The 25,444-nt window shown below is 45.1% G+C and overlaps 1 protein-coding gene and 1 pseudogene across 6 annotated transcripts in view; one reads left to right on the plus strand and one right to left on the minus strand.

Annotated features, from left to right (window-relative positions):
- Window positions 1-25,444, plus strand: part of WFDC3 (WAP four-disulfide core domain 3) — a 50,790-nt gene that overhangs the window by 2,726 nt on the left and 22,620 nt on the right. For 3 of the 6 annotated variants that reach the window (XR_004345965.1, XR_004345964.1, XM_032606812.1), the window contains exons 3-4: window positions 7,214-7,345; window positions 7,894-8,079. Coding sequence is in view for 3 of the 6 variants with exons in the window: in XM_032606812.1 (XP_032462703.1) it covers window positions 7,214-7,345; window positions 7,894-8,079 (318 nt within the window). In the remaining 3 variants the exon portion in view is untranslated. Of the gene's footprint in view, window positions 1-6,094; window positions 6,884-7,213; window positions 7,346-7,893; window positions 8,080-8,695; window positions 8,963-24,350; window positions 24,458-25,444 lie in introns of those variants that run through there. The other 3 variants (XM_032606814.1, XR_004345963.1, XM_032606813.1) reach the window with 3 other exon arrangements.
- On the minus strand, window positions 20,745-21,718 carry LOC116740828 (annotated as a pseudogene).

Raw genomic sequence — 25,444 nt, forward strand, 5'->3', positions numbered from 1 at the left:
AAGCCCCAGAAATATTTTGACAGGAATTTTGGAGAGACTAAAAGTCCCCGAAGTACATTTGGCTTCCATTCCCTGTTTCTTGAGGCCTCGCCAGTTGCTCCAATCTCAAGTGATAACTTTTGCAGTGAAAGAAGGAAAATGCCCTCACAATAAGAACCCATGCAAAGAGCCATACCGGGAGGATGAATCCTGTCTGGCTAGGTAGAAGCACTGCAGCGCAGGCTGTGTTCGGCTCTGTCGAGGAGGCATCCCTAAGGGTATGTTGGCTTGAGAGGCGAAATCCAAGTCTCCTTTCCGATCTTGCCTCTGGGCTAGATAGAGACAGAGAGCTAACTATCTCCTAGGTTGGCTCTTGAAATTTAGCTCACCTCTTTTTTTCCCCTTTTGGGGGGGTCTCTTCTCCTTTAATCACTCGTGTCCCCAGTTCTTTGCCTTCTGTCAGGAGAGAACAGGCCATTGATTATCTGCATCTTATACTTTGAACTCAGGGTTCCTGTTAAGGCTGGCCTCCTTCCAGCCAAACCTCCCCAGGTAGCAGGCCCCTTCCCTGTACCCAGTGGCGTTGTCTGCGCCTGGCTTCAGCAGCTCCCTTGGGCAGCCTGCCCATAAGGGAGAATAGAGTGTTGTACTCTTTGCCAGAACTCTGGAGGGCCAGCTCTGGAACCAGAGCCTGGGAATCTGTCTCACGCGGGTCACCCACTGTCAACTTGTCAGGCCTGATACAATCTTCGCAGTGTTTGAAGGTGATGGCTGAATTGCGGGGGCTGAGGGTGAGGCCGGCAGCCAGGCAAGGCAGCTTGGTGAGCTGCCCTGGGCCCTGGCCAGCCCAGATGGGGCTTCCTCTTTCCTTGGAGCTTGGCAGGTTAGAGTAGTGATCTCTCTGCACCTCTCCCAGAGCCCACTGGCTGAGTGGGGTTCCTCGTCTGGTGGGAAGTAATATTTCTGCTGGGATATTAGCTAACTACTTTTCTACAGTTCCAGTCCTGGAGGAGGGCTGGCCCACTCACCCAGCGGGACTCGTTGCTACAGCCCACTGCACAGGGAATTCCCCTTCCTGGGCTATGAATAATCTCTATTTTCATTAAGCTCTGATTTGCCAGAAGCTTACCATAGCCTGTCCTGTCTGTTTGGTAACTTGGAGGAATGTCAGGGTGTCTGAGGGCACAGGACAGACCCTGGGACCTGCTCCCCTGAGGCAGTTCGGGTCTGAGCATGGGTCTGAACCGGGCTCCTCTGCTTGCTGGCTCTGTGGCCTTGGACAAGTCCTTTCATCTCTTTGAACCTCATTTTCATCATCCTTAAAATGGAGATAAGGGTATTTATCTCATGGAGTGATAATGCAGTGTCCATTTGGGCTGCTATAACAGAATACCATAGACTGGGTGGCTTATAAACAACAGAAAATTATTTCTTACAATTCTGGAGGCTGGGAAGTCCAAGATCAAGGTCCAGCAGGTTCAGTGTCTGGGAGGGCCTGCTTCCTGGTTTGTAGCCTGCCGTCTTTTTGCTGTGACCTCACGTGGCAGAAGGGCAGTAAGGGCCACTAGTATTCATGAGGGCTCCAGTCTCCTGACTTAAGCACCTCCCAAAGACCCCACTTCCAAATACCCTCACTTTGGAGATTAGGTTTCAACATATGAATTTTCGGAGAATACAAATATTCAGTCTACAGCATGCAGTTGAGAAGAAATGCACATAAGAAACTTGTACAGGGCTTCCCTGGTGGCGCAGTGGTTGAGAATCTGCCTGCCGACACAGGGGACACGGGTTCGTGCCCCGGTCCGGGAAGATCCCACATGCCGCGGAGCGGCTGGGCCTATGAGCCATGGCTGCTGAGCCTGCGCGTCTGGAGCCTGTGCTCCTCAACGGGAGAGGCCACAACAGTGAGAGGCCCGTGTACCGCAAAAAAAAAAAAAAAAAAAAAGAAACTTGTACAAAACCTGCCAAATAATACCTGACAGCTCATATAGTTATGCCCAGCACCTTGCTGTTCAGGTTCCCTCCCAACTATCTGAGGTCTGGCCTGTCTATTCACTTGCTCACTTATAAATGGATTCAATACATATTGAGTGTCTACCCTACCTGGCATTTGGGCATCCTGGGGTGAGCATGGTAGCCACGGCCCTTGCCCTCATGGAGCTCACCCTCTGATGTGAGACACAGTAAATAATCGTAAACGAGCAATAATAACCACCAGTCGTGATGAGTGCATTGAAGGGAAAGAAAAGAGAGGGAAAGAGGAGGTGTCATTTTAAGTTGGAGAACGAGAAGGAGCTGGCCATTGGGTGGAGTGCTATGAAGAGGGAACTGCAGGGGCAAAAGCAGTAGAGTAGGGCAGGGCTTACTATTTTAAGGAGGGGAAAGGTCAGTGTGGCTGGAGGAAAGAGATGGTGAAGGAAGGTGGCTCCAGTTGATGCAGAGTCCAGGCTTTGGGGGAGTCTCCGGGGCCTCTGTCTAAGGCTTTATTGTAAGTGCAATGGGAGGCCTTTAAAGGGGGCTATAAAAGCAGGAGAGGCCTGATCCGGTTTTCATTTTAAAAAGGCTACTCTGCTGGTGTCTGAAGAATGGATGGGGCGAATGTAGAAGATGGCAGGCCAGTTGAGAGGCCAATATGCCAGGCTGGGTTGGGGGTGATCATGGCTCAGACCAGGGTGGTGACAGTGCAGACCTGGAAGAGTGGCAGACTTGAAGTACTTTTGAGGGTGAAGCTGACAGGCCTGGGGAAAGAAGTTAGCAGATGTGGGTGTTGAGGAAAAGGAAGTGTCAAAAAGGATGGTGAGTGTCTGGCTGGAGCTGTTGGGTGATGGTGGTGGTCTTTACTGAGAAGGGAACAACTTTGGGAGGAGGAGGAGGAGGTTTTGGAGTGAAGATTCAGATTATGGCCTAAGAGTTGTCCCCTCTGGCTCCCTCATGGCCCACCTTCCACCGCATGAAAGTTGAACCCTCCTGATCCCCCATGACCCTCTGTTTTGCTTATTATGACATGTGCATTATTATTATTATTTAAAAACATTTATTTATTTATTTGCTTATTTATTTCGCTGTGTTGGGTCTTAGTTGTGGCCAGTGGACTGCTTAGTTGTGGCTTGCCGGATCCTTAGTTGTGGCATGCAAACTCTTAGTTGCGGCATGTATGTGGGATCTAGTTCCCAGACCAGGGATCAAACCAGGGCCCCCTGCACTGGGAGTGTGGAGTCTTTTTAAATAAATTTATTTATTTATTATTTATTTATTTTTGGCTGCATTGGGTCTTTGTTGCTGCATGTGGGCTTTCTCTAGTTGTGGCAAGCGGGGCCTACTCTTCCTTGCGGTGCACGGGCTTCTCATTGCAGTGGCTTCTCTTGTTGCGGAGTGTGGGCTCTAGAGAGCAGGCTCAGTAGTTGTGGCGTGTGGGCTTAGTTGCTCTGTGGCATGTGGGATCTTCCTGGACCAGGGCTCAAACTCGCATCTCCTTCATTTGCAGGCAGATTCTTAACCACTGAGCTACCAGGGAAGCCCTGGAGCGCAGAGTCATAACCACTGCGCCACCAGGGAAGTCCCATGACATGTACATTGTATCCTTCATGTGCATGGGCTCCCTGTGTGTTTGGGTCCCCTTTTTCTGAAACCTCACTGCTGGTTGTACAGCTAAGAGTTGACACAGCAGGCCCAAGACTGATATTCTCAGAAAGGCCTGCTCGCAAGATTGGCCTTGGTGGGCTTCTGGGAATTTGGATTTTGAGACGGTTCCTGCCACCGTAACTAATAAGAGTGGTATGAGCTAGGCAGAGAGCACCCATGTGACCAGACCCCAGGAAGAACCCTAAGCCTCCAGTGAGCTTCCCTGGTAGATTCCACTTCACATGTACCGTCACAATTCCATACTGGAGGAATGAAGTCATCCTGTGTGACTCCCCTGGGAGAGAACTGTTGGAAGGTTGCGCCTGGCTTCCTCTGGACTTCACCTCGTGCACCTCTTCCCTTTGATGATTTTGCTTTGTATTTTTGTGCTGTCGTAAATCATGGCCATGGTTACAACTGTATGCTGAGTCCTGTGAGTCCTAGAGAATCACCAAAACTAGGAGTGGTCTTGGGGGTTCCAGACACACTAGTTTATTTATAAGTTTTCCTAACCCCTAAAACTGTCTACCACTGGGTCTTTTGGCAGAACTGAGCCGAGTCGCAGTGCTTGGTGATTTGGTTTTGGGTGATCGTTGCGGAGTGCAGGGGATCACCATGATGTGGGTTCAAGGGCACTGGACCTAGTGTCAGAGCTGGGGGTTTGGGACCCAATTCTGCGACCATTGACCTCAGGCCAATCCTTCCCCCTTCTGGGTGTCTGTCTATTTACAAGAGAAGAGGAGTAGGTTTGAAGGCTCAGAGGGCCCTTCTTGGCTTAAGAAGTTTTGAAATTTCACTTTTCTGCCAGCAGCTGGTATTCTTCCCTAGTGGAAGGTTGGAGCTGGGGCAACGGTAAAGACTAAGTGTGAGTATTTACTAGGCTTCAGCTTTTTATTCTACTTTTCTGGTGATAGCTTGGGATATTGGGATAGGGGCATATCTGGAGGCTAGGGATGACCATCCCCGTTCTGGCTATCATTCCCACTTCTCATCCTGATTCCTGCTAAGATACCTGTGAGGTGACTGGAAACCATGTGTTATGAGGAACTGAGCTTACCTAGCCTGGAAAAGCTAAGACAGTGAAAGGCAGAAGATGGCTAAAGAGATGGCATGAGCCATGTTTTTGCCAGGTCTCTGGGGATAGGAAAAGGACCAATGGATAGAAACAGATTTCGGTTGAGTATAAAGAAGGACTTCCTTATACCTAAGGCTGTCTAGCTTAAGTATAAGGATGGCGTAGCCTGGCTTGGAGGTATTGAAGCCCCCTTAATTCCCGCTGTTGAAGCTGAGAGTAGGGGACTGTTTGGCATGGATTCAAGCATCAGATAGGGTATTAGACTAGGTGGCTCTGCTGGGCACTGGTCCGAGGGGGATGTGCTGTGACCCTCAGGGCTTCAGCCTATCTTCCAAGGGTCCCTTCATTGCTTCTAATATTTGACAAAACCCCAGGGACCTCAAGGAAGCCTGGCCTGGGAGAGGGTAGGGCTTTGGTCCCAATGCCTGGTCCTGAGGCTGAGGGCAGAGGTAGCAGGGTGCTCCTGGCACTGGTTACTTCAGAGCCGGGCCCGGAAAAATGGTGAAATCTGGGAAGTGTGGTATTCTAGGCCTCCACTCTAGGGCACACGGTATGACTTGGTGAGTTTATGTTGCTGTGTTTTTCCCTACCAGGGAGATTTTTTTTATGCCCAGCCTTCTCAACCGTGGGGCAAAAGGCTTTGTTCCTTGTTAAATGGAGTTTAGTGTTTGTCAGACAGGTGGGAAGGTGTGGGGAGATACATCTGGTTGTTACAGTGACCATATTTTCTGAATAAAAAATATCAAGACACATAGTTGTGACACAAGCAGACAATGGCAAAAAATACTTGAAATAGGGGCTATTCCGAAAAATCCTAGGATGCCAGGTTATTATATCTTGATTGTTTAGCTGCATGTATTCTCTTGGAGTCCAACACTTGCTTTTTCCATCATGTCAGAGTTCCCGGAGCCAGCTGTGTCCAATTGTATGTACATGTTCGTTCTCAGAGGCACTGGGCCAGTCCTGTCATGGTTTTCTACAAAGCTTGAATTGCCTGTCATTTCCCCCTCCATTTAAAAGACTTGAAATAAACACTGAGAGGAATGAGTCATGATGAGTGGGTTTGGTTTGGATGTGACTTCTTGGGTGTGCCTGTCCCCGTGGACCTGGCCTGTTGCCCACATGTCTTAAGGATGGTGTAGTAGAAAGAGTGCTTCATTGCAAACCGAGAAGCTGAGTTTTGTCCTGCTTTGCCGCTGACTCACTCTGCAGTTCTGGGCCAACCCCTTCTCTTCTCTGAGTTTCATTATCTTCTTAGGGGCTGTGAAAGGGCACATCAAGAATGTGTTTGGCTACATGAAGCAGAAAATGAAACCAACAGGGATTCTTCTTTCTCACATAACAAGAAGTCCTGAAGTCAGCGCCAGGGCTGGTGTGGTGGCTCCACGATGAAGCAATTTCTCTCTCTCTCCTTTGCAGTTCTTGACTTTGTCTTCATACTGGGTGCCTCCTGGTTACAAGAAGGCTGCTCTGATTCCTTGTCTGTCTTTGGACTGGAAGAAGAAAGAAATGAGAGGACAGTTTGACAGCTGTATTCCCTGAACCAACAATGCAAAAGTTTTCCCAGCTTATATCTTAGTTTGTGGTCACCCCTACTTACAAGGGAATATGGGGGAAGCAAATCATTTTAGCTGACTGGGCTCACTGCCTCTCAGAACAAGCCTGGGATTCTATTCACAAGTGCTTCAGTTATTTATTGCCACCTAACAAGCCATCCCCAAACTTAGCGACGTAACGCAGTGCATTCTTTCTTTTTATTTTTTCCCCAAAGCCCCAATCCTGAAGTCACCAACATTAACGCAGTGCATTCTTTCTCACAGCTGTGTGGCTTTGTGGGTTGGCTGGGCTTAACCGGGCAGTTCTTATACCCAGTGGCACAGCTGAGGTCCTTCATACAGCTGGGAGCTCCTTGGCAAGTTCCACTGTGGCTGGAATGTCCAGGATGGCCTCTCCTCCTCCAGGTTCTCTCTCCGGAGGCGTCTCACTATCCTGCAGCCTAGCCCAAGTGCTTTGCAGCACGGTGGCTGGTTTCCAAGAGGGAGTGTTCAAGCCCCAGTACGCAAGTGTTGCTCAAGCCTCTGCTTGCATCATACTTGGCTGGTGTCCTGTTGGTCAAAGCAAGTCATCCAGTTGAGCCCAGAGACAGTATGGGAGGGGGCTACCCAAGAGCACGTACTCCAGCAGCCAGCAGTGCTGATGTCGACCGCAGTAAGCAAGGAGGGAGGGTGAATATGGGGGTGGCAGCTAGTGCGTTTGCCACAATGTGTTAGACCTCAACAGTGCTTTTCAGTCTGTGAGTCTGGATAGCTATTTAGTATTTTGTGGTCAGCATTAAAAAAAAAAAAAGAAATAGAATATAAAGTATCAGCATTGCATATACATGTATGCACATAAATATGTACATTTTACACATAAATACGTATAAAATACACACGGGACTCAATGGAAAATGTATTTTGTACTCAGTGTCCCAATAAAAATAACTGGAAACACTGGGCTTGAACACCTCTGGGCCCCAATGCTCTGATTTTATGGCAGAGTTTGGCGGTGAATGTCCTGCCGACCCCCTTCCGTGTGAAGAGCTGTGTGATGGGGACGCATCCTGTCCTCAGGGACATAAGTGCTGCAGCACCGGCTGTGGCCATGCCTGCCATGGAGACATTAAGGGAGGTATGTTGGCTCTTTGGGGAAGGCTTGAGTGCTCCTGGGGTCCCAGGGTTGGCTTGGGAGGGAGCCATCTGTGGCCTTCTTCTCTTTCTCTTCGTGGGAGGAGTCAGAGTTCTCATCTTTCCAGTCCTCCTAGCCCTTCAACCCAAAGCAACCCTCCTCCAAGGACCAAGGGGCCCATGTTGGCATTGAAAGAACTAGAGGAAGGCAGTGGGTGTTAGTAGGAAGCCCAAGCATAGGGGGAGAGGGTGGTACTCTGGGAGCCTTGCTCCTTCTGCATCCCACCCAGCCCCAGCCCCAAACCCACAGAGGTATCAAGTCCCAAGGTATCTCTAGGGAACTCCCTGTGGGACACCATTTGGAAATCATTAGTCCAGATGCTCTCTTGGGGCCCTGCAGGGGCTCGGATCCTTGAACTTCAAGGTTTTCCAGCCAGATCTTTGGTTAGAATCAGGGATGGATTCATCTGGAGCCTCTAAGTCCCAGATGGGAACTTGGAGTCATTGCAGCCAACCCTCCTGTCTCTATACCTATGCCTGTTTATCCCACAGGGCAGGGTGGTGACTGTCCAAAAATTTTGGCGGGCCTGTGCATTGTCAGCTGCATGGTGGATGAGAACTGCCCAGCTGGGGAAAAGTGCTGCAAGTCAGGCTGTGGCCGTTTCTGTGTCCCACCAATCCTGCCACCCCAGCTGGCCCTGAACCCCAACCGGACCATCAGGTCTAATTTTGAATTAGGTGAGTACAGCCCATTGTTATCAATTACAATGGCCTTAACTGCTATATACAGAGCACTGGCTTAGGTGCTGGGCGGGGACTCCAGAAGGGCAAGACAGTTTTTGCCCTGGAGAGTCTAGTTGGAGAGAAAGATTCTATGTCACAGATCAGAACCCTTGTATAGGCAGTATGCGCGTATAGGTGATGAGAGTAAGTGTGGCTCCTTGGGAAGGTCCTTCTCCTAGAAGTAGGGTTTGATCTGGGCCCTAAAACCTAGGCAGGATGTGACCAAGGGAGGAGAGCCCAGAGAACACGCTGCATGCGTGGTCTGGTGACGGTCAGCAAAGGCACAGAGGGGGTAATGTATGTGACGTGTTTGGGGAGCTGGGATGGGGGTGGTGAGAGGGTGCGTAAGGGAACAGACAGGCTGTTTTTTGAACAGAAAATGTAAGGTTGGTCAATGAATGATAAGAGTCTTCAATGCCAGTTTAGACCGGATTATCTGGGAAGCAGGGAGCCATGTAAGGCCTTTGAGAGCAATCTTTGCCAGACTTCTCCAGGGTGGAAGGGAAAAAACATGTTGAGGAGCTGGAGCCAGGAGGGCACAGTTGTGACCTGATGTTTCTTCTGCTTGCAGAGAGCCCGGTGCCCTAGCTGTCCTGATGTGTCCTGAGTTTCTCTGGTGACTCCAGGGGGCTTGTCCTGGTAGCCAGGAGAGGATGATGTCCTGGGGCTTGTGACACCCCCAGGGACTTTCATTGCCCTCTCTGCTCTGTTTCTGTTCTTGCTGCTGCCCTGAGCGTAGGAAACCCAGCCCTGGGCTTGGGCAGTGGGTGTGTGGTGCTTCTTTTCCCCAATAAAGGCTGATGCTGACCCTCTTGTCTGTGCTCCTTGAGGGCTAAGATGAGGAAAGAGAGCAAGGGGGTCTGAACGTGGCTGTGGGATTATGGGACTGACTTATTTAGGATAGATAGGGGATCCCTTCTTTCTGAGAACACTGGAAATGGATGCTGGTTGGGCGTGGCCGGGGGGGAGAAGGATGGAAGCCAAACCTGGGGTGACTTGCCATAGGCTTGTCCAGGAGTGGGACAGTCAGACCTCTTTTTGGACTTGCTGACCTTTCTTTTGTTGGAGAATGTGAGTTGGGGAATGGAACTGGGGTGAGTGGCTAGTTCTTTGAGTCGCTTGGATGGTCCCACCTTGGCTCACCTTCCTTGGGGGCCAGCCCTTGGCTCCAAGACAGGTGTTTTGTCCCCTCCAGGTAGCTTTGCTGTAGGGAGGGATGTCTTTAGGTTCTTGGGACCAAGATAATTTTAAAAAAATATATTTTTTATGTAGACAAAAAATATATTCTATATCTTAGAGATCTTTTATTCTATATCTTGGAGATCCTTTATGCCATCACATACATTCTTTTAATACAGCTCCATGAAAATAACTAACCAGTTACCTCTTGTTGGACATTAACATTTTTTCACATATAAAAATCATGGCCTACTTTTGCAGATAAATCTGGGTAAATTCTTAGTAGTAGAATTCTAGTTTCTTAAATAGAGCCTGGCAAAGAACAAGCTCTCAGTAAATATTTGTTGAATGAGTGAAAGAATGAATGTAATTCCCAAGTCTATCCCATTAGGAGTTTGTTGGGTTGCAATTAATAGAAAACCTAACTAATAGTGGCTTAGCCAATAAAGACATTTAATTTTCTCACGTCAGAGTCTGGAGAGAGGCAGCGAGGCTGGTTCAGCAGCTGGACCGAAACACTGATGGCCAGAGTCATTTCTTCCGTCTCCATCATCCTCAGTGTGTTGGCTTTTGTTCTTGTGCCGGTCACCTCATGGGTGTGGGATGGTTGCTGCAGCTCTAGATGTCACAACAGGAAGTTGTGTGTAGAGGGCAGTGGTGAAAAGACCTTTACAGCAAACCATGCTCTCTTTTTCTTGATGGAGAGTGGCTTCCCCAGAAGCCACGGCCTTCCCAGGTTTCCCTTGTCATCTCATTGGCTGGAGCTGCAAGGAAGGGCTGGAAAGCAAATGTCTGCAAACGCTAATGGGAAAGTGACCTAAGATCTTAAATTAATCCTGCTTCATCCCTGAGGCTGAGGCAGGTGACCACGTGGCTATAAAAATCGAGGTTCTAGAATGGATAAACAACAAGGTTCTACTGTATAGCACAGGGAGCTATATTCAATATCCTGTGATAAATCATAATGGAAAAGAATATGAAAAAAGAATGTATATATATATATAAATGAATCACTTTGCTGTACAGCAGAAATTAACACAACCTTGTAAATCAACTATACTTCCAAAAAAAAAAAAAAATTGATGGGACTTCCCTGGTGGCACAGTGGTTAAGAATCCGCCTGTCAATGCAGGGGATGCGGGTTTGATCCCTGTTCTGGGAAGATCCCACATGCTGAGGAGTAACTAAGCCCGTGTGCCACAACTACTGAGCCTATGCTCTAGAGCCCGCGAGGCACAACTGCTGGGCCCGTGTGCCCCAATTACTGAAGCCCGCGTGCTCTAGGGCCTGCACGCTGCAACTACTGAGCCTGTGTGCTGCAGCTGCTGAAGCCCGAGTGCCTAGCGCCCGTGCTCCGCAACAAGAGAAGCCACTGCAATGAGAGGCCTGTGCACTGCAACGAAGAGTAGCCCCCACTCGCCACAACGAGAGAAAGCCCACCTGCACAACGAAGACCCAATGCAGCCAAAAAAATAATAAAATAAAATAAAATAAAATACACAACTTAAAAACAAAACGCTGAGAATTTAAAAAAAAATCGAGCTTCTATTAGCAAGAAGAAAGGAGGGAATGCTTTTGGGATAGGTAGGTAATAAACTGTGTGTACCATACTGGGTCAAAGGACATATGAATTTAAAATTCAGACAGAAATTTCTAAGTAGGCAGGGCTTTTGTAACAAGAAAAAACAAATGGTATCCCTGCTCATGTTGAATATTGCAGAAATGCTTTTGTAATTCCCAACTTTTTTTTTTTTTTGTGGTACGTGGGCCTCTCACTGTTGTGGCCTCTCCTGTCGCGGAGCACAGGCTCCAGACACGCAGGCTCAGCAGCCATGGCTCACGGGCCTAGCCGCTCTGCGGCATATGGGATCTTCCCGGACCGGGGCACGAACCCGCGTCCCCTGCATTGGCAGGCGGACTCTCAACCACTGCGCCACCAGGGAAGCCCTGTAATTCCCAACTTTAATGGAAAAAGGTGAAGTATAAATTTTAAAAAAAGTTCTCACCACTGCTGGGTTTTTGTGCCCCCTTTTCCTCCTCTGTTTTCATACTGGCATGTGGTATTCTGGTTTCTGCTGGTTTAGAAGATTCATCTCTTGGAGTAGAGGAGACATAGGACAGCGTTGCCTGATCTGAAAAAGAGTTACTGGCATGAGCCTCGGGGTGGTCATCCTAGGGACACCCATGCCTCCAGGCTCACATTGCAGGGAGCTGGGAAGGACCGGGGTCTGTGATGGGCTGATGAACGTTTTAGCCAATCCCTCTTCCATTGTTTTGCTTATCATTATTTATTTGATAATGAATGTTTATTTGTTAATTATTGTTTATTAAAACAATCAAAATAATATTATACATGCATCTAGTTGGAAAAATCAATATGGAAGAGTTTTCCCTGAAAGATAATCTGGGGATCTTAAAATACTGTAGGATGATTTTTTTTTTTTTTTTTTTTTTTTGTGGTACGCGGGCCAGCGGCCCTGGCTCACGGGCCCAGCCGCTCCGCGGCACGTGGGATCCTCCCGGCCCGGGGCACGAACCAGTGTCCTCCTGTATTGGCAGGCGGACTCTCAACCACTGCACCACCAGGGAAGCCCCGGTAGGTGGCAGTTTTAACCAGCAAGGGAACTTACGTGTTTGTTTGGGGGCGGGCTCAAGACCAGCCAATCTCTGCACCCGCCTCCAGAAGCTTAAAAGTTTACAGGGAGGCCTTAGCCTGGTTCAGCCGTGTACACCGTGCAGATTGTTTCAACAGCATCCTTCTCTTAAGGCTGCATCCTTGGAACACCTCCCACTGTGGGAACAGTGGGCAGAAGGTACATTCCAAGCACGGGGGAGGGGGTGAGGAGCCTCCGATTGCCCGGGTCCCATGCACGGGGCAACCAGCGGTCACGTCCTCGCGATGACCTCCTCTAATAAATCCTTGCCCTGGGCAGGATTTTCTGAGGTTCTGACACTTGCCAGTCTTCAAGTATGGGTTGACCAAGACCTGTTCTTTGACCAGAGACAGTGAGTCTTGCAAGTCATCCCTTCTCCATCCCTTTCCTGACCATCTGGTGGTAGAAGTCCCTAGCTCCACAAGTGCACTGAGCCCTGACAGCACCATGAACCCCTGCATCCTCTCCCTGTCGTCCTCCTGGATCTCACTGCTGTCTGGTGGGGCACAGTGTAATTGGGGAGTGGTGCACGTGGGATGAGAGGGGCAGGAGGCTCAACCAATGCCCGAGGCAAGGGGCCCTCTTGTCAAAGAGATCAGTGCAGAGAAGGGCAGCCTCATTTAGATTCACAAGCATCAGTAAAGAATGAAGAAACCCCCAAAGGAGTTCACAGGGAACACTTTTTGAGCACTAAGTCCCAGGTGCCAAGCTAAGAACTCTCCATGTACAATCTCATTTAATCCTTATAGTGGCCTTGAGAAGTCCCATGTTTTTCAGATGAAGAAACTGAGTCAGAAGTTTATTTTTTTTTTTTTTTTTTTTTTTTTTTTTTTTTTTTTTTTTTTTTTTTTTTTTTTTTTTTTTTTATGCGTTACGCGGGCCTCTCACTGCTGTGGCCTCTCCCGCCGCGGAGGACAGGCTCCGGACGCGCAGGCTCAGCGGCCATGGCTCACGGGCCCAGCCGCTCCGCGGCATGTGGGATGCTCCCAGACCGGGGCACGAACCCGTGTCCCCTGCATCGGCAGGCGGACTCTCAACCACTGCGCCACCAGGGAAGCCCCCAGAAGTTTATTTTTTTATTAAAAATTTTTTATTTTATTGAAGTATAGTTGATTTACAATGTTGTGTTAATTTCTACTGTACAGCAAAGTGATTCAGGTATACATATACACACATTCTTTTTCATATTCTTTTCCATTATGGTTTATCACAGGATATTGAATATAGTTCCCTGTGCTATACAGTAGGACCTTGTTGTTTATCCATTCTCTATATAATTGTTTACATCTGCTAACCCCAAACTCCCAATCCAACCCTCCCTCACCTTCCTCCCCCTTGGCAACCACAAGCCTGTTCTCTCTGTCTGTGAGTCTATTTCTGTTTCGTAGATATGTTCGTTTGTGTCGTATTTTAGATTCCACATGTAAGTGATATCATATGGTATTTGTCTTTCTCTTTCTGGAGAGTCAGAAAGTTTAAGTAACTTGCCTGAAGTCTCAGAGTAAGTCAGAGGGCTAGTTTGAACCTTGGTCTGTTTGACCTCAGAATTTAAAAATTCTTCTAAATTATTTTTTTAATATTTACTTATTTATTTATTTTGGCTGCATGGGGTCTTAGTTGCGGCATGCGGTATCTTCGTTGCGGCATGTGGGCTTCTTAGTTGCAGCATGTGGGCTCTTAGTTGCGGCATGCATGCAGGATCTAGTTCCCAGACCAGGGATTGAACCCCCGGCCCCCTGCTTTGGGAGCACGGAGTCTTACCCACTGGACCACCAGGGAAGTCCCTCTTCTAATTTTAATATTCTACTTTCTCTAACTATAAAGTAGTGGTAGGCTAGTGGTTTGGGATCCACTGCGATAGTTTGAGAAGTAAGAAAAAGAGAACAGGCAAGGATAACTCTGCATCATACTCTCCCTTTCATACTTCCTCATTTATACTCTGTCATCATGTCCTTATATACTGACTGTCAGACCACCAGGTAACAGCTCTTAAATTGTTTTCGTTCAACGACAACCTAGACCCCAGCTCCAGTCTGGACCAGAACACCAGTGCACTCAGGACAGGGAAATTGTTACCGAGTCCAAGCTCGCTCTGCTAGCTGCATGACAGGCCAATGAATTGGAGACAAGGTGTTGAGGGAAGGAATGCAAAGCCTACTGGCAGACCAAGGAGATGGCAGACTAGTGTCTCCAATAAATCATCTAATCAGGGTTTGGATGCCAGTTTCTTTTATAGCACGGGGGTGGGGGGGAGATGAGGAAGTAAAGTAAAAAGGCCATAAATTTTGCAAGTATCCCCTGGAATGGCCAGCCTTGGTGAGGGGATGTGTTAATTTCTTCTTTCTTGCAGCCATCCACAGGTGGACAGGGTTCCCTGCGGCAGGCCATTATGTCTGATTATAGTAACAAAACGGAAAGCAAAGGTTGAAGTCAAAGAAACAGATCGAACATGGAGTCCGATTTAGCTCTTCCTGTTAAGAAATGAAATGGAGTTTGTGAGGGTGTCTCATCCAGACACTGAACATGAGGTGTAGGGTGCTCGGTGAGGGATCAAGACCTATTTGGAGTGGTAGTGGGGCTCAGATGCTCCTCCTCTGGGACCCCAGGCTTAGCTGCGCTTTGAGGGCTGGGAGTTTTGAGTGGAAGGAATTCCTTGTTGGTGCTTTTATGCTCAGAGCCACCAGAGGGCAGCAGAGGTCGTCATAGACCATTTCCAGGCAAGAGAAACGTTATTCTGAGCTCGTCCCAGCTTTTTCAATCCACTTTGAGAAAATGTTACATAGCTGGGTCTATACACCAGATCCCTACTGAATTACATGTAATAAAGCAAGACCTAACATTATGGCCTTCCTTTTCATATGATGTGGAATGCTTCTGCACTTTTGGTAACGTTTATCTTGGGGACATTATCCATTATGTTGTATCAATGTTTCTTGTACCAAAGTCACAGGGCAAATTCCTTGTGGAGTTCAAGATCAGGAGTTTCCCTCTCATGATAAGCTGTTATGAGAATGGGAAATAATTTATTGGACATCTCTTATGTTGCTATCGAGAGATGATATTTCATTTTGGCTACCAGGAAGCCAAGAGCTTGTTTTTTGTTTTTTTAAATTGGAATAGAGTTGCTTTACGATGTTGTATTAGTTTCTACTGTACAGCAAAGTGAATCAGCTATACGTATACATATATCCCCTCTTTTGGATTTCCTTCCCATGTAGGTCACCACAGAGCATTGAGTAGAGTTCCCTGTGCTAGGCAGTAGGTTCTCATTAGTTATCTATTTTATACATAGTATCAATAGTGTATATATGTCAATCCCCATCTCCCAATTCATCCTACCCAAGAGCCTGGGTTTTGGAGCCAGGGCTGGGTTTGAATTTAGACTCTTTGTTGCTTATTATCTTTATGCAAAATGAATGAGGATAATAACATTATCACTTTGCCCACCTCACAAGATTTCTGGGAAGAGTCAATATATAAAGTAAGCACTTAGCACAGAGCCTGACACAAAATGCACACCCAATGAATGTTAGCTATTGTTACTCAGTTTCTCTACCCTCTTTTATTGTCTCTGACTTTTTTTTTTTTACTCTCGGTTCAATGATTTTTCAGTTTTATGGAATCTGTTTATAGTATTAAGTTCCTCAAATCCTGTTTGGAGGAAGGGGGTGTATACATATATGAGAGCTTAGTACCAGTTAGAATTCTTAGGCAGAAAGAAATATCTAGAGCAGCACTCTCCAACAGAAATATATTGCAAGCCACATTTGCATTTCAAATTTTCTAGTAGCCACATTAAAAAAGGAAAAAGTTTGGTGTTTACTCAAAAAGTGAAATACAGAATTACCCTATGACCCAGCAACTCCATTCTCAGGCATATCCCTAAAGGAATTGAAAACAGGCGTTTAAACAAAAACTTGCACATGAATGCTCATTGATACGCTATTTACAATTGCCAAAAGCTGGAAGCAACCCAAATGTCCATCAGGGGATAAATGGATAAGCAAAATAGAGCATATCCATCCAATGGAATATTATTTGGCCTTAAAAGGAATGAAGTACTGACATACGCTACAGCCTGGATGAGCCTGGAAAACATCATAGTAAGTGAAAGAAGCCAGACACAAAAGGCCACATTCAAACAAAATATCTAGAATAGGCAAGTCCATGGAGACAGAAAGCCCGTTAGTGGTTGTCAGGTCTGGTTTTAGAATAGAATTACAGTTTACCTGTGAACAACAGGGTTTTGAACTGTGTGGGTCCACTTAAGGGTGGATTTTTTCCAATAGTAAACACTGCAGTGCTGGTTGGTTGGATCAGAGGATGTGGGACTGTGGATCCAGAGGAGCTTCGCATAGGGAGGGCTGCCTATAAGTTATACTCAAATTTTCTACTGTGTGGAGGGTCGTTTCCCCTAACCCTGGCCTGGTTCAATGGTCATCGGTACTCAAGTGGGCTTTTTAATGTACAGATTTCCAAATCCCGTCATATATATATATATATATATATATATATATATATATATAAATATAAATTTATTTATTTATGGCTGTGTTGGGTCTTCGTTGCTGTGCGCAGTCTTCTCATTGCGGTGGCTTTTCTTGTCCTGGAGCACCGGCTCTAGGGGGTGTGGTTCGTGGGCTTAGTTGCTCCGCGGCATGTGGGATCTTCCCGGACCAGGGCTTGAACCCGTGTCCCCTGCATTGGCAGGCAGATTCTTACCCAGTGCGCCACCAGGGAGATCCCCCCCATCCCAGATATTTGATTCAGTAGGTCAAAACTAGGGCAGGCCAAAGAAGCTGCTTGTTTATTTATTAGTAGTAATTTTAAAAGTGCTCCTCAGGGGATTCTAGTAGGTGATCTGGTTTGGGGATCTCTGAATTAGAAGTTTGTGAAAATGAAACCGCGCAGAACCCTGTGGGGCTTCTGGGCACGGAAGCCTTCCTGTGTCCCCCCATTTCTTGGTAATAGGCTTCAGCCTCCAAGACCTTCCCTGAGTCCCAAAGGGCAGATTCTAATAGTTGCTAATCAGGGAAGGGAGGGGATGCAGAGACAAGGGAGGAGCAGCCCAGAAACAGTAGCGCAGCCTTGGGGCAGGTTCCCAGTTCTGCCTCAAGGGACACACATAACAATATCTTAGAGCTCTTCTGCAGAATTAAACCCCCCAACAAATGGAAGATAAACTACTTGATGAGGCATTCTTCATTCCAGAGAGAAGGTCATAGTTTGATAACCTGGAGAACCACAAAAGCTCATCAGGAGACCGCCTGAGGCCAGATTAAACAGGCCCTGCACACACCCTGATCCTTATCAGCAACTCACTCCACCAAATTCCCCTCCCCTATCGTTTGCCTGGCAAAACAATAAAACTATTCTTTTCTAATTCACCCAAAACTCTTGTTTCCAAGATTCCATTTGGCATCAGTGCGCAGAGGCCAAGTTTTCAGCATCAAAAGTCCCTCTCAGCTACAAGGATCTGTGAGCCCAATTCAATAAACTTTTCTTTTCTTTTCTTTTTTTTGGCCGTGCAGTGCAGCAAGCCAGATTTTAGTTCCCTGACCAGGGATCAAACCCCTGCCCCCCTGCAGTGGAAGCATGGAGTCTTAACCACTGGACTGCCAGGGAAATCCCAACCTAATTCAGTAATCTGAAATGTTCATCCAGCCTTTACTATTTTCTTGTTTTTCTCCTTCGGCTTTCCCATATGTTCAGAGCTGTTTATATTCTTGGGGCCATGAGTCTTTTTTGTTATTCCTTTTCTCCTCCCCCTCCCCCTTCCTTCATCTCTTCCTTTTCCAGTTTATTATCTTTTGAAAAAACTGCATAATCATTGTTGAGATATCCAAACAAAGAGGAAGATTTCCTGGCCCATAGATAACCCTCACAAGTGTTAATATGGGTAGCAATCAGGGGAAGTACCTGTGGTTCTGTGATATTGGCATTTGTCATTCAACAGTATGTCATAGAGAGACTGATTTTTAATTGTTAAAGTATTCTGTTTCCCTATTTATTAATTTTTTTATATTTAACAAGGCTTTTGCTGTTTCCCATGGTCTTTGCCAAGTGGTTTCAAAGGCTTTTATTTTCAGTTTTATTTCAATGAAGCCAATAAGTGTTTTAGGTGACAAAGCCTCTATCTTTTTGCAACCCTTCTTGGGCTTGCAGATAAGATTGCTATTGATTTTTCTTTATATAGAGTGTACTTGGTTTCAGTGTTAAGGTTCTTCTGTTCTGCATTGATCCATTTGATATGGAGCTTATATCTTTCCATTTTTAGAGTTCTCCCAGTTAAAATTATTTTCCTTTATTTATTTATTATTATTATTTTTGGCCACACCTCGTGGCTTGCGGGATCTTAGTTCCCTGACCAGGGATCGAACCCGTGCCCCCTATATTGGAAGGCGGATTCTTAACCACTGGACCACCAGGGAATTCCCTCATATTCTTTTCCATTATGGTTTATCACGGGATATTGAATATAGTTCCCTCTGCTATACAGTAGGACCTTGTTGTTTACCCATCCTATATATAAGTTTACATCTGCTAATCCCAAATTCCCAGTCCTTCCCTCCCCCCCCGCCCCCCCCCCCAGCCACAGGTCTGTTCTCTATGCCTGTGAGTCTGTTTCTATTTTGTAGATATGTTCATTTGTCTTGTTTTATTAATAGATTCCACATATAAGTGATACCATATGTTATTCGTCTCTCTCTCTCTCTTTTTTTTTGACCGTGCCATGCAGCATGCGGGATCTTCCCCTGACCAGGGATTGAACTCATGCCCCCTGCATTGGGAGCATGGAGTCTTAACTACTGGACCACCAGGGAAGTCCTGTCTTTCTCTTTCTGACTTACTTCTCTTAGTATGATAATCTCTGGGTTCATCCATGTTGCTGCCAATGGCATTATTTCATTCTTTTTTATGGCTGAAGTAGTATTCCATTGTATATATGTACCACATCTTCTTTATCCATTCATCTGTCAGTGGACATTTAGGTTGTTTCCATGTCTTGGCTATTGTGAATAGTGCTGCTATGAACATAGTAGATTGTTTTTGATAGATAATTGCAAATAATGCTGTAGTGAATATTCTCAAACATGGATCTTTATGTACAATTATTTCTATGACAAAGTTTTAGAGGTGAGCTTCGGGGTCAAAAGCATGTATTATACATTATAAAATTCAGCAGATATTACCCAGTTCATCACAGCTTTGCCAACGCTCATTTATCTGTAAATTTAAAGGGTGAAAAATGGCAGACCATTAACTTATATTTCCCTGACTACTAGTGGGGATGAGATTATTTTAGCATGGTTATTGACATTTTGAGTTTGTGAATTGCCTTGCCTCTTCTTCCACTTCGGTTATTTTTATCTTGGTCTTTTTTCTTACTGATTTATGAGAGTACTTTATAAATTATGAGTCTCAATTTGCTGTAAGTATTTTCTCCCGGGGTATTATTTGCCCTCTCATCCTGTTGTGGTTTCTTCAATTATGTACTTTTAATGTTTATATAATTATATACATAGAGTTATATGATGAAATCTGTCATTCATAAATATATGAACACACAAACATAGGGGCTTCTGAGTTTTCTGTCTTGGAAAGTCCTCTGTCACTCCAAATTTAGAAAAATGTTTTCATATATTTTCTTCTATTAGTTTATCATTTTATTTTTTTTTACATTTACAACCTTAATATATTTGATATTTATTTTTGTATAAATGTGTGGAGTAGGGATCTAATTTGACTACCGTATCAAATGAACAGCAAATTGATCGTTTATTGAAGGATATATAAAATTTCCCTTGATTTGAAATGATACTTCATCATTTTCTCAATTATACTTGGATCACTTACTGGATTTTCTATCTCATTTATCTATGACTGTTTTCATTCCTGTACAACTACCACACTGTTTTTAAAAAATTGAGATATAATTTACATACTCACAAATTTAATAGTTCTTAGCACAGTCACAAATTGTGCAACCATCACCACTGTTTAATTCCCGAACATTTTCACCACCCCAGAAAGAAAACTCATTCTCCCATTGCCCTAGCCCCTGGCAACCACTAATCTACTTTCTGTCGCTATAAATTTGCCTTGTCTGTATATTTCACATAAATGGAATCATACAATTTAGGGCCTTTTGTGTCTGGATCCTTTCACTTAATCTTTCCTTTCCCTTTCTCCTTCTCTCTCTCTTTCTTTTTTAAAAAAGATATTTGAAATAAAACTTTATTCTGATTCTAAACGAAAGGGAGGAATGCCAGTAACAAGATTTCACCACTGAATATTGTGATGTGATAGCAGCAATCTTCTATTAGACACTAAAGGAATAAACAGCTGTACTCTAAAACAGCTAAATATGCAGGCCCCCCAAAAAAAGAAGGTTTGTGGGGTTTTTTGCGGTACGAGGGCCTCTCACTGCTGTGGCCTCGCCCGTTGCGGAGCACAGGCTCTGGACGCGCAGGCTCAGCGGCCATGGCTCACGGGCCCAGCCGTGGAGTGGCATGTGGGATCTTTCCGGACCGGGGCACGAACCCGTGTCCCCTGCATCTGCAGGCGGACTTTCAACCACTGTGCCACCAGGGAAGCCCGAAAGAAGGTATTTTTAAAACTGCCACATTCACTCCGAAGCCTGTTCTCCTTCAGCACCTCAAAGGTTAAGCACACATCCTGCTCAACTTATATAATAATAAAGTGGCAAACATGCTGCACCACTGACATCACAGGACAGTTGCCTGTAAAACTAGACTTCTGACCTTGTTCTCCAGACTCATGTTCTCACAGGTCGTCATCCTCATTTGGGTGAACAGTTGTCTGAGCAACCTCTCAGTCATGCTTATGTTACGCAGCCAAAGCCAGGTGCATGACAGTCTGGTAGGGCAAGTGTAGGCATGCCACAAACTCCAAGTTAGGGTCTCTAATTAATTTTCTAGCAAGCCAGAGGAAGGGCTTTTCAAAGTTGAATTTACTTAGGACAGAAATTTCATAGTACTGAAATTTCTTTTTTTAGAAAAATATTAATTTATTTATTTGGCTGCATTGGGTCTTTGCTGCTGCGCGCAGGCTTCCTCTAGTTGCAGCAAGCAGGGGGCTACTCTTTGTTGCGGTGTGCAGGCTTCTCATTGTGGTGGCTTCTCTTGCTGCGGAGCACGGGCTCTAAGCACGTGGGCTGCAGTAGTTGTGGCTGGCGGGCTCTAGAGCGCAGGCTCAGTAGTTGTGGTGCATGGGCTTAGTTGCTCTGCGGCATGTGGGATCTTTCTGGAGCAGGGCTCGAACCCGTGTTCCCTGCGTTGGCAGGCAGATTCTTAACCACTGCACTGCCAGGGAAGTCCCTGAAGATTCTTTTTTAGTGGAGGACAATTTTGTCTTATCTTTCCTGTCCTTATTATCCACTTTGTTGCCACACAGCACAGTGGGGGTGTTTTACTCCTACGAGATCTCCATTACAGTTAAGCACATTCTTGTAAGTAACTCTTGATGTTACATCCAACATTATAATGCACGCTGGGCTTAGATATAATAGCCATCTCTCAGTCCACCAAATTTCTTCTGACAAACTGACCGTACATTGAACTTAATAGATCATCTGCTGGTGTGGAACACAAGGGGATGGACCTCAACACCCAAGGTAGCTACATACTTCTTTTCAAATTTACCAGTCAATTGATGTTTCATGAAAATAGTTTTCCAGTAACACCATCACCCACCAGTATAAGTTTGAACTGAACTTGGGGTTCTCCTTGGGCAGTCATTGTGATATTTCTTCCAGAAGCATCTCTGTGCCCCATCTTAACATAATATTTTTAAGGTTCATCCATGTTGTAGCATGTATCAGTACTTCATTCCTTTTTATTGCTAAATAATATTCCATTATATGAATATAGCACATTTTGTTTACCCATTCATCAACTGATGGACATCTGGTTTATTTCCATTTTTTGGCAATTATGAATAAAATTTTTTTTTTTTTGGCTGACTGCAGGGCTTGCGGGATCTTAGTTCCCCAACCAGGCATCTAACCCATGCCCCCTGCAGTGGAAGCATGGAATTGTAATCACTGGACCTCTAGGGAATTCCCTCCACGTTCTTGATAGTGCCCTTTAAAGCACAATTTTTAAAAATTTGATGAAGACCAATGTATCTGTCTTTTCTTTTGTCACTTGTACTTTTAGTGTCATTCTAACAAACCATTGCCTAACCCAAGGTGACAAAGATTTGCCTCTGTGTGTTTTCTAAGAGTTTTATAGTTTTGGCTCTTACATTTAGGTCTTTGATCCATTTTGTGTTAGTTATTGTATATGATGTGAGGTAGAGGTCCAATTTTACTCTTTTGCATGTGTATATTCTGTCGTCCCAGCACCACGTGTTGAAAAAACTGAGCTCCCCATTGAATTATCTTGGCCCCTTTGTTGGAAATCAATTGATCAGAAATGTAAGAATTTATTTCTGGATCCTCAATTTTATTCAGTTGACCATATCAGAAGAAAATAGGGTTAATGTATCACAATAGGGTAAGTGAAGCAAACACCGAATTGCAAAATACCACTGTTTTAAGCAGTAAAGTTTAACAGAAGATAAAAAGCTTGCAATGTAGAAACATGAGGTGACTAGTCAGGCCTACCCCCCCCAGCTTTATTGAAGTACAGTTGATAAATAAAAATTATATTTAAGGTGTGCAACATGATGTTTTGTGGCCTCTCCCATTGCGGAGCACAGGCTCCGGACGCGCAGGCTCAGCAGCCATGGCTCACGGGCCCAGCCGCTCCGCGGCATGTGGGATCTTCCCGGACTGGGACACGAACCTGTGTCCCCTGTATCGGCAGGCGGACTCTCAACCACTGCGCCACCAGGGAAGCCCGCAACATGATGTTTTGATATACGTATACACTGTGAAGTGATAGCAAAGTAACATATCCATCACCTCATATAATTACCATTTGTGTGTGTGTGTGTGTGTGTGTGTGTGTGTGTGTGTTGTGAGAATATTTAAGATCTACCTAGTAGAAGCTAAACTCTTGATGTCTATTCCTCACTGTTGGGCCAGGAGTCTGGAGGTGCCTTGCTCCATGGTTCCAACAGTGTCAACATTTTTGTTTAACTTACTAACTAGCCCAGCTCCCAATAAGGAGAAGGAAAACTGAATGGGAGAGGGTCTAGGCTATAATGAATTGAATAAATATCTCCCAGGATGCTGGAAACCTTGGTGTTTTGCATGAAGTATCTCTGTTATCACGTGCGGTGAAAGTCCTGCACTGTGTGTCTCTGGGGGAAGAAAGTGAGATGTTCCATTTCAGTGGAAAGCATACAGCACAAAATTTTAGATGAAAGAGGTGTGAGGCAGAAAATAATGAGGGTCATTAAATTTCCTTTATTTTTTTCCATTGCATTTTCTGTTCTGTCTAGTAGAAAACTAACAATTGAAAGTTCTTGAGAAATGCTTGAGACACTCATGTACCCAGTAGCATTCCATTAGAGGGAAGGACTTTGTATCGGACCAGGCAATTTCATGGCAGTTATATTTCATTTCTGGCTAAGCCTCTTTTTTCTGTGGTGTCACAGCTTCCTTAACCCACATTTATGGGCTCAATTGGAATTCTCTTTCACCTGGTAAAGCAGGAAAAGGAGGATTATATTTTTATCTAAAGTGAATGAGCCTGACTATCAGGGGGGATATGGTTAACGCTTCACCGAAGGGACTCTGAAGCCCTAGAGCATGTATTGTACATCATCTGAGGTGGTAAAGGTTCATGGAAGTTAGAAAGCACGAAAGCCTGAAAGATGGAAAGATTAAAAACTGCCCAGGAAGTCCCACCATGAGCTCATATTTCTTCTGTCTAGAATGTTACTTTGGGTTACCCAATGTGTAAAGAGCCCAGTTAAACAGAGGTTCTGGCCAAAGGTGGGGCAATATGGAATGTACAATATTTGAAGGAGGAATGTTTTTAAAACAAGTTACAGCCTTATAAGATACAGCACAAATATGCTACCTATTTTTCCTTGCTTGTATTATAGAATTAAATGAAATTCCCTCTTTTCCATTTTACTTACTGTTTTATTTAAGATATGTTGATTGATGTTGAAACTTGCCATTTGATACACTGGTTGCAGAACTTCTGGGCAGGATTCAGGTAGTGCTAAAAGAGAAGGGACTTTTCCTGTAAAACCCTAGCTCTGAAGGTAGTTGAGGTAGTGAACGGGACTTCCGATGGTCTCTTTTTGGGTTGTGTTAAATGCTTTTGGCTATTTTAATCGTAAGCCTTAAAAAGTTTATGAATGGAAAACAGTGCATGTGAGTTAAAGAGTCAAGGGGTAGAATGTAGTGAATATTTTTGGTTTTGTCCACTATCCTCCATCTGGTAACGGCACCCCAATTGTTCTTTGCAGAACTTTCCCTCTGCATATTGGGCTCTCGGTCATGGTGTCCTTTCTTTCCTATAAGTGTGGGCAGGAACAACTCATGAATGGGAGAATGGGGAGCTGTGAGTATTTAGGTAAGAGTCAGAGAATCTAGGCTTTTAATGTTCAGGGATTTTGGTTCATATTGGGCAAATTTTTTTTTTTAATTCTTTGGCCTTGCCACGCAGCACATGGAATCTTAGTTCCCTGATCAGGGATCGAACCCGTGCCCACTGCACTGGAAGCGTGGAGTCTTAACCACTGGACTACCAGGGAAGTCCCGGGCAAATCTTAATTCTGTTATCTTATTGGTGCCAGGATATTTTCTTTTTGCTAAGGGGATAAATTATTTTGTACTTGGACATTATGAGTGAGAAAGGATTAAAACATTTTAGCTTGTAATGCATAGACTATATCAATTCTGTTATATATATTATGACTCCACATCTCCATGTGATTAATAATATATATTCTATGTGGCAACAAATATAAGCAACCTTGATATGGATCTAGGTGGAACATTATTTTTGAAAAATGTTAAACTCATGTTTTAAAATTTCTGATAACCTTTAAATGTTTTTGCATACTTGAGTTCTAGAGTGTCATTATGATCCAGTCCTGTGTTGAGAACGTAATCAATATACAATTAGTTTCTCTGCTATGCTAGGTCATATTTGTTAGAGGAAGCCAAATGAGGCATAATTCCTTTTTTTTTTTTTTTAAGGCTTTCATAATTAAACTGTATAAAAGACTTGGAATCTGATTTAATAGTCAGTGGGTAGAGGCTAAGTATCTTGTGTTGGCTGGAGTACATTCTCCACAGCATGGAGACAGATCAGGGCCAAAGGCTGGAGTAAAAGGTATCTGGTTCCATGGTTCCAGCAAGGTCAACATCTTTGCTTGTCCTGATCACCAGCTCCATTGTCCTTATTAGGACAAGGCTGAATAGTGTCAGGGCTGGGTGGGAGAGGCCCTAGGCTATGATGAAGGAATATGTGTTCAGAAGAAGGGCTACCTGATGGCACCATTATTTAAATATTGGGTTCCCGAAGTTCCTGTACGCTCATGTGCAAGCATGGGAG

Source organism: Phocoena sinus, chromosome 15, assembly GCF_008692025.1.
Source record: "Phocoena sinus isolate mPhoSin1 chromosome 15, mPhoSin1.pri, whole genome shotgun sequence".
Classification (NCBI taxonomy): domain Eukaryota; kingdom Metazoa; phylum Chordata; class Mammalia; order Artiodactyla; family Phocoenidae; genus Phocoena; species Phocoena sinus.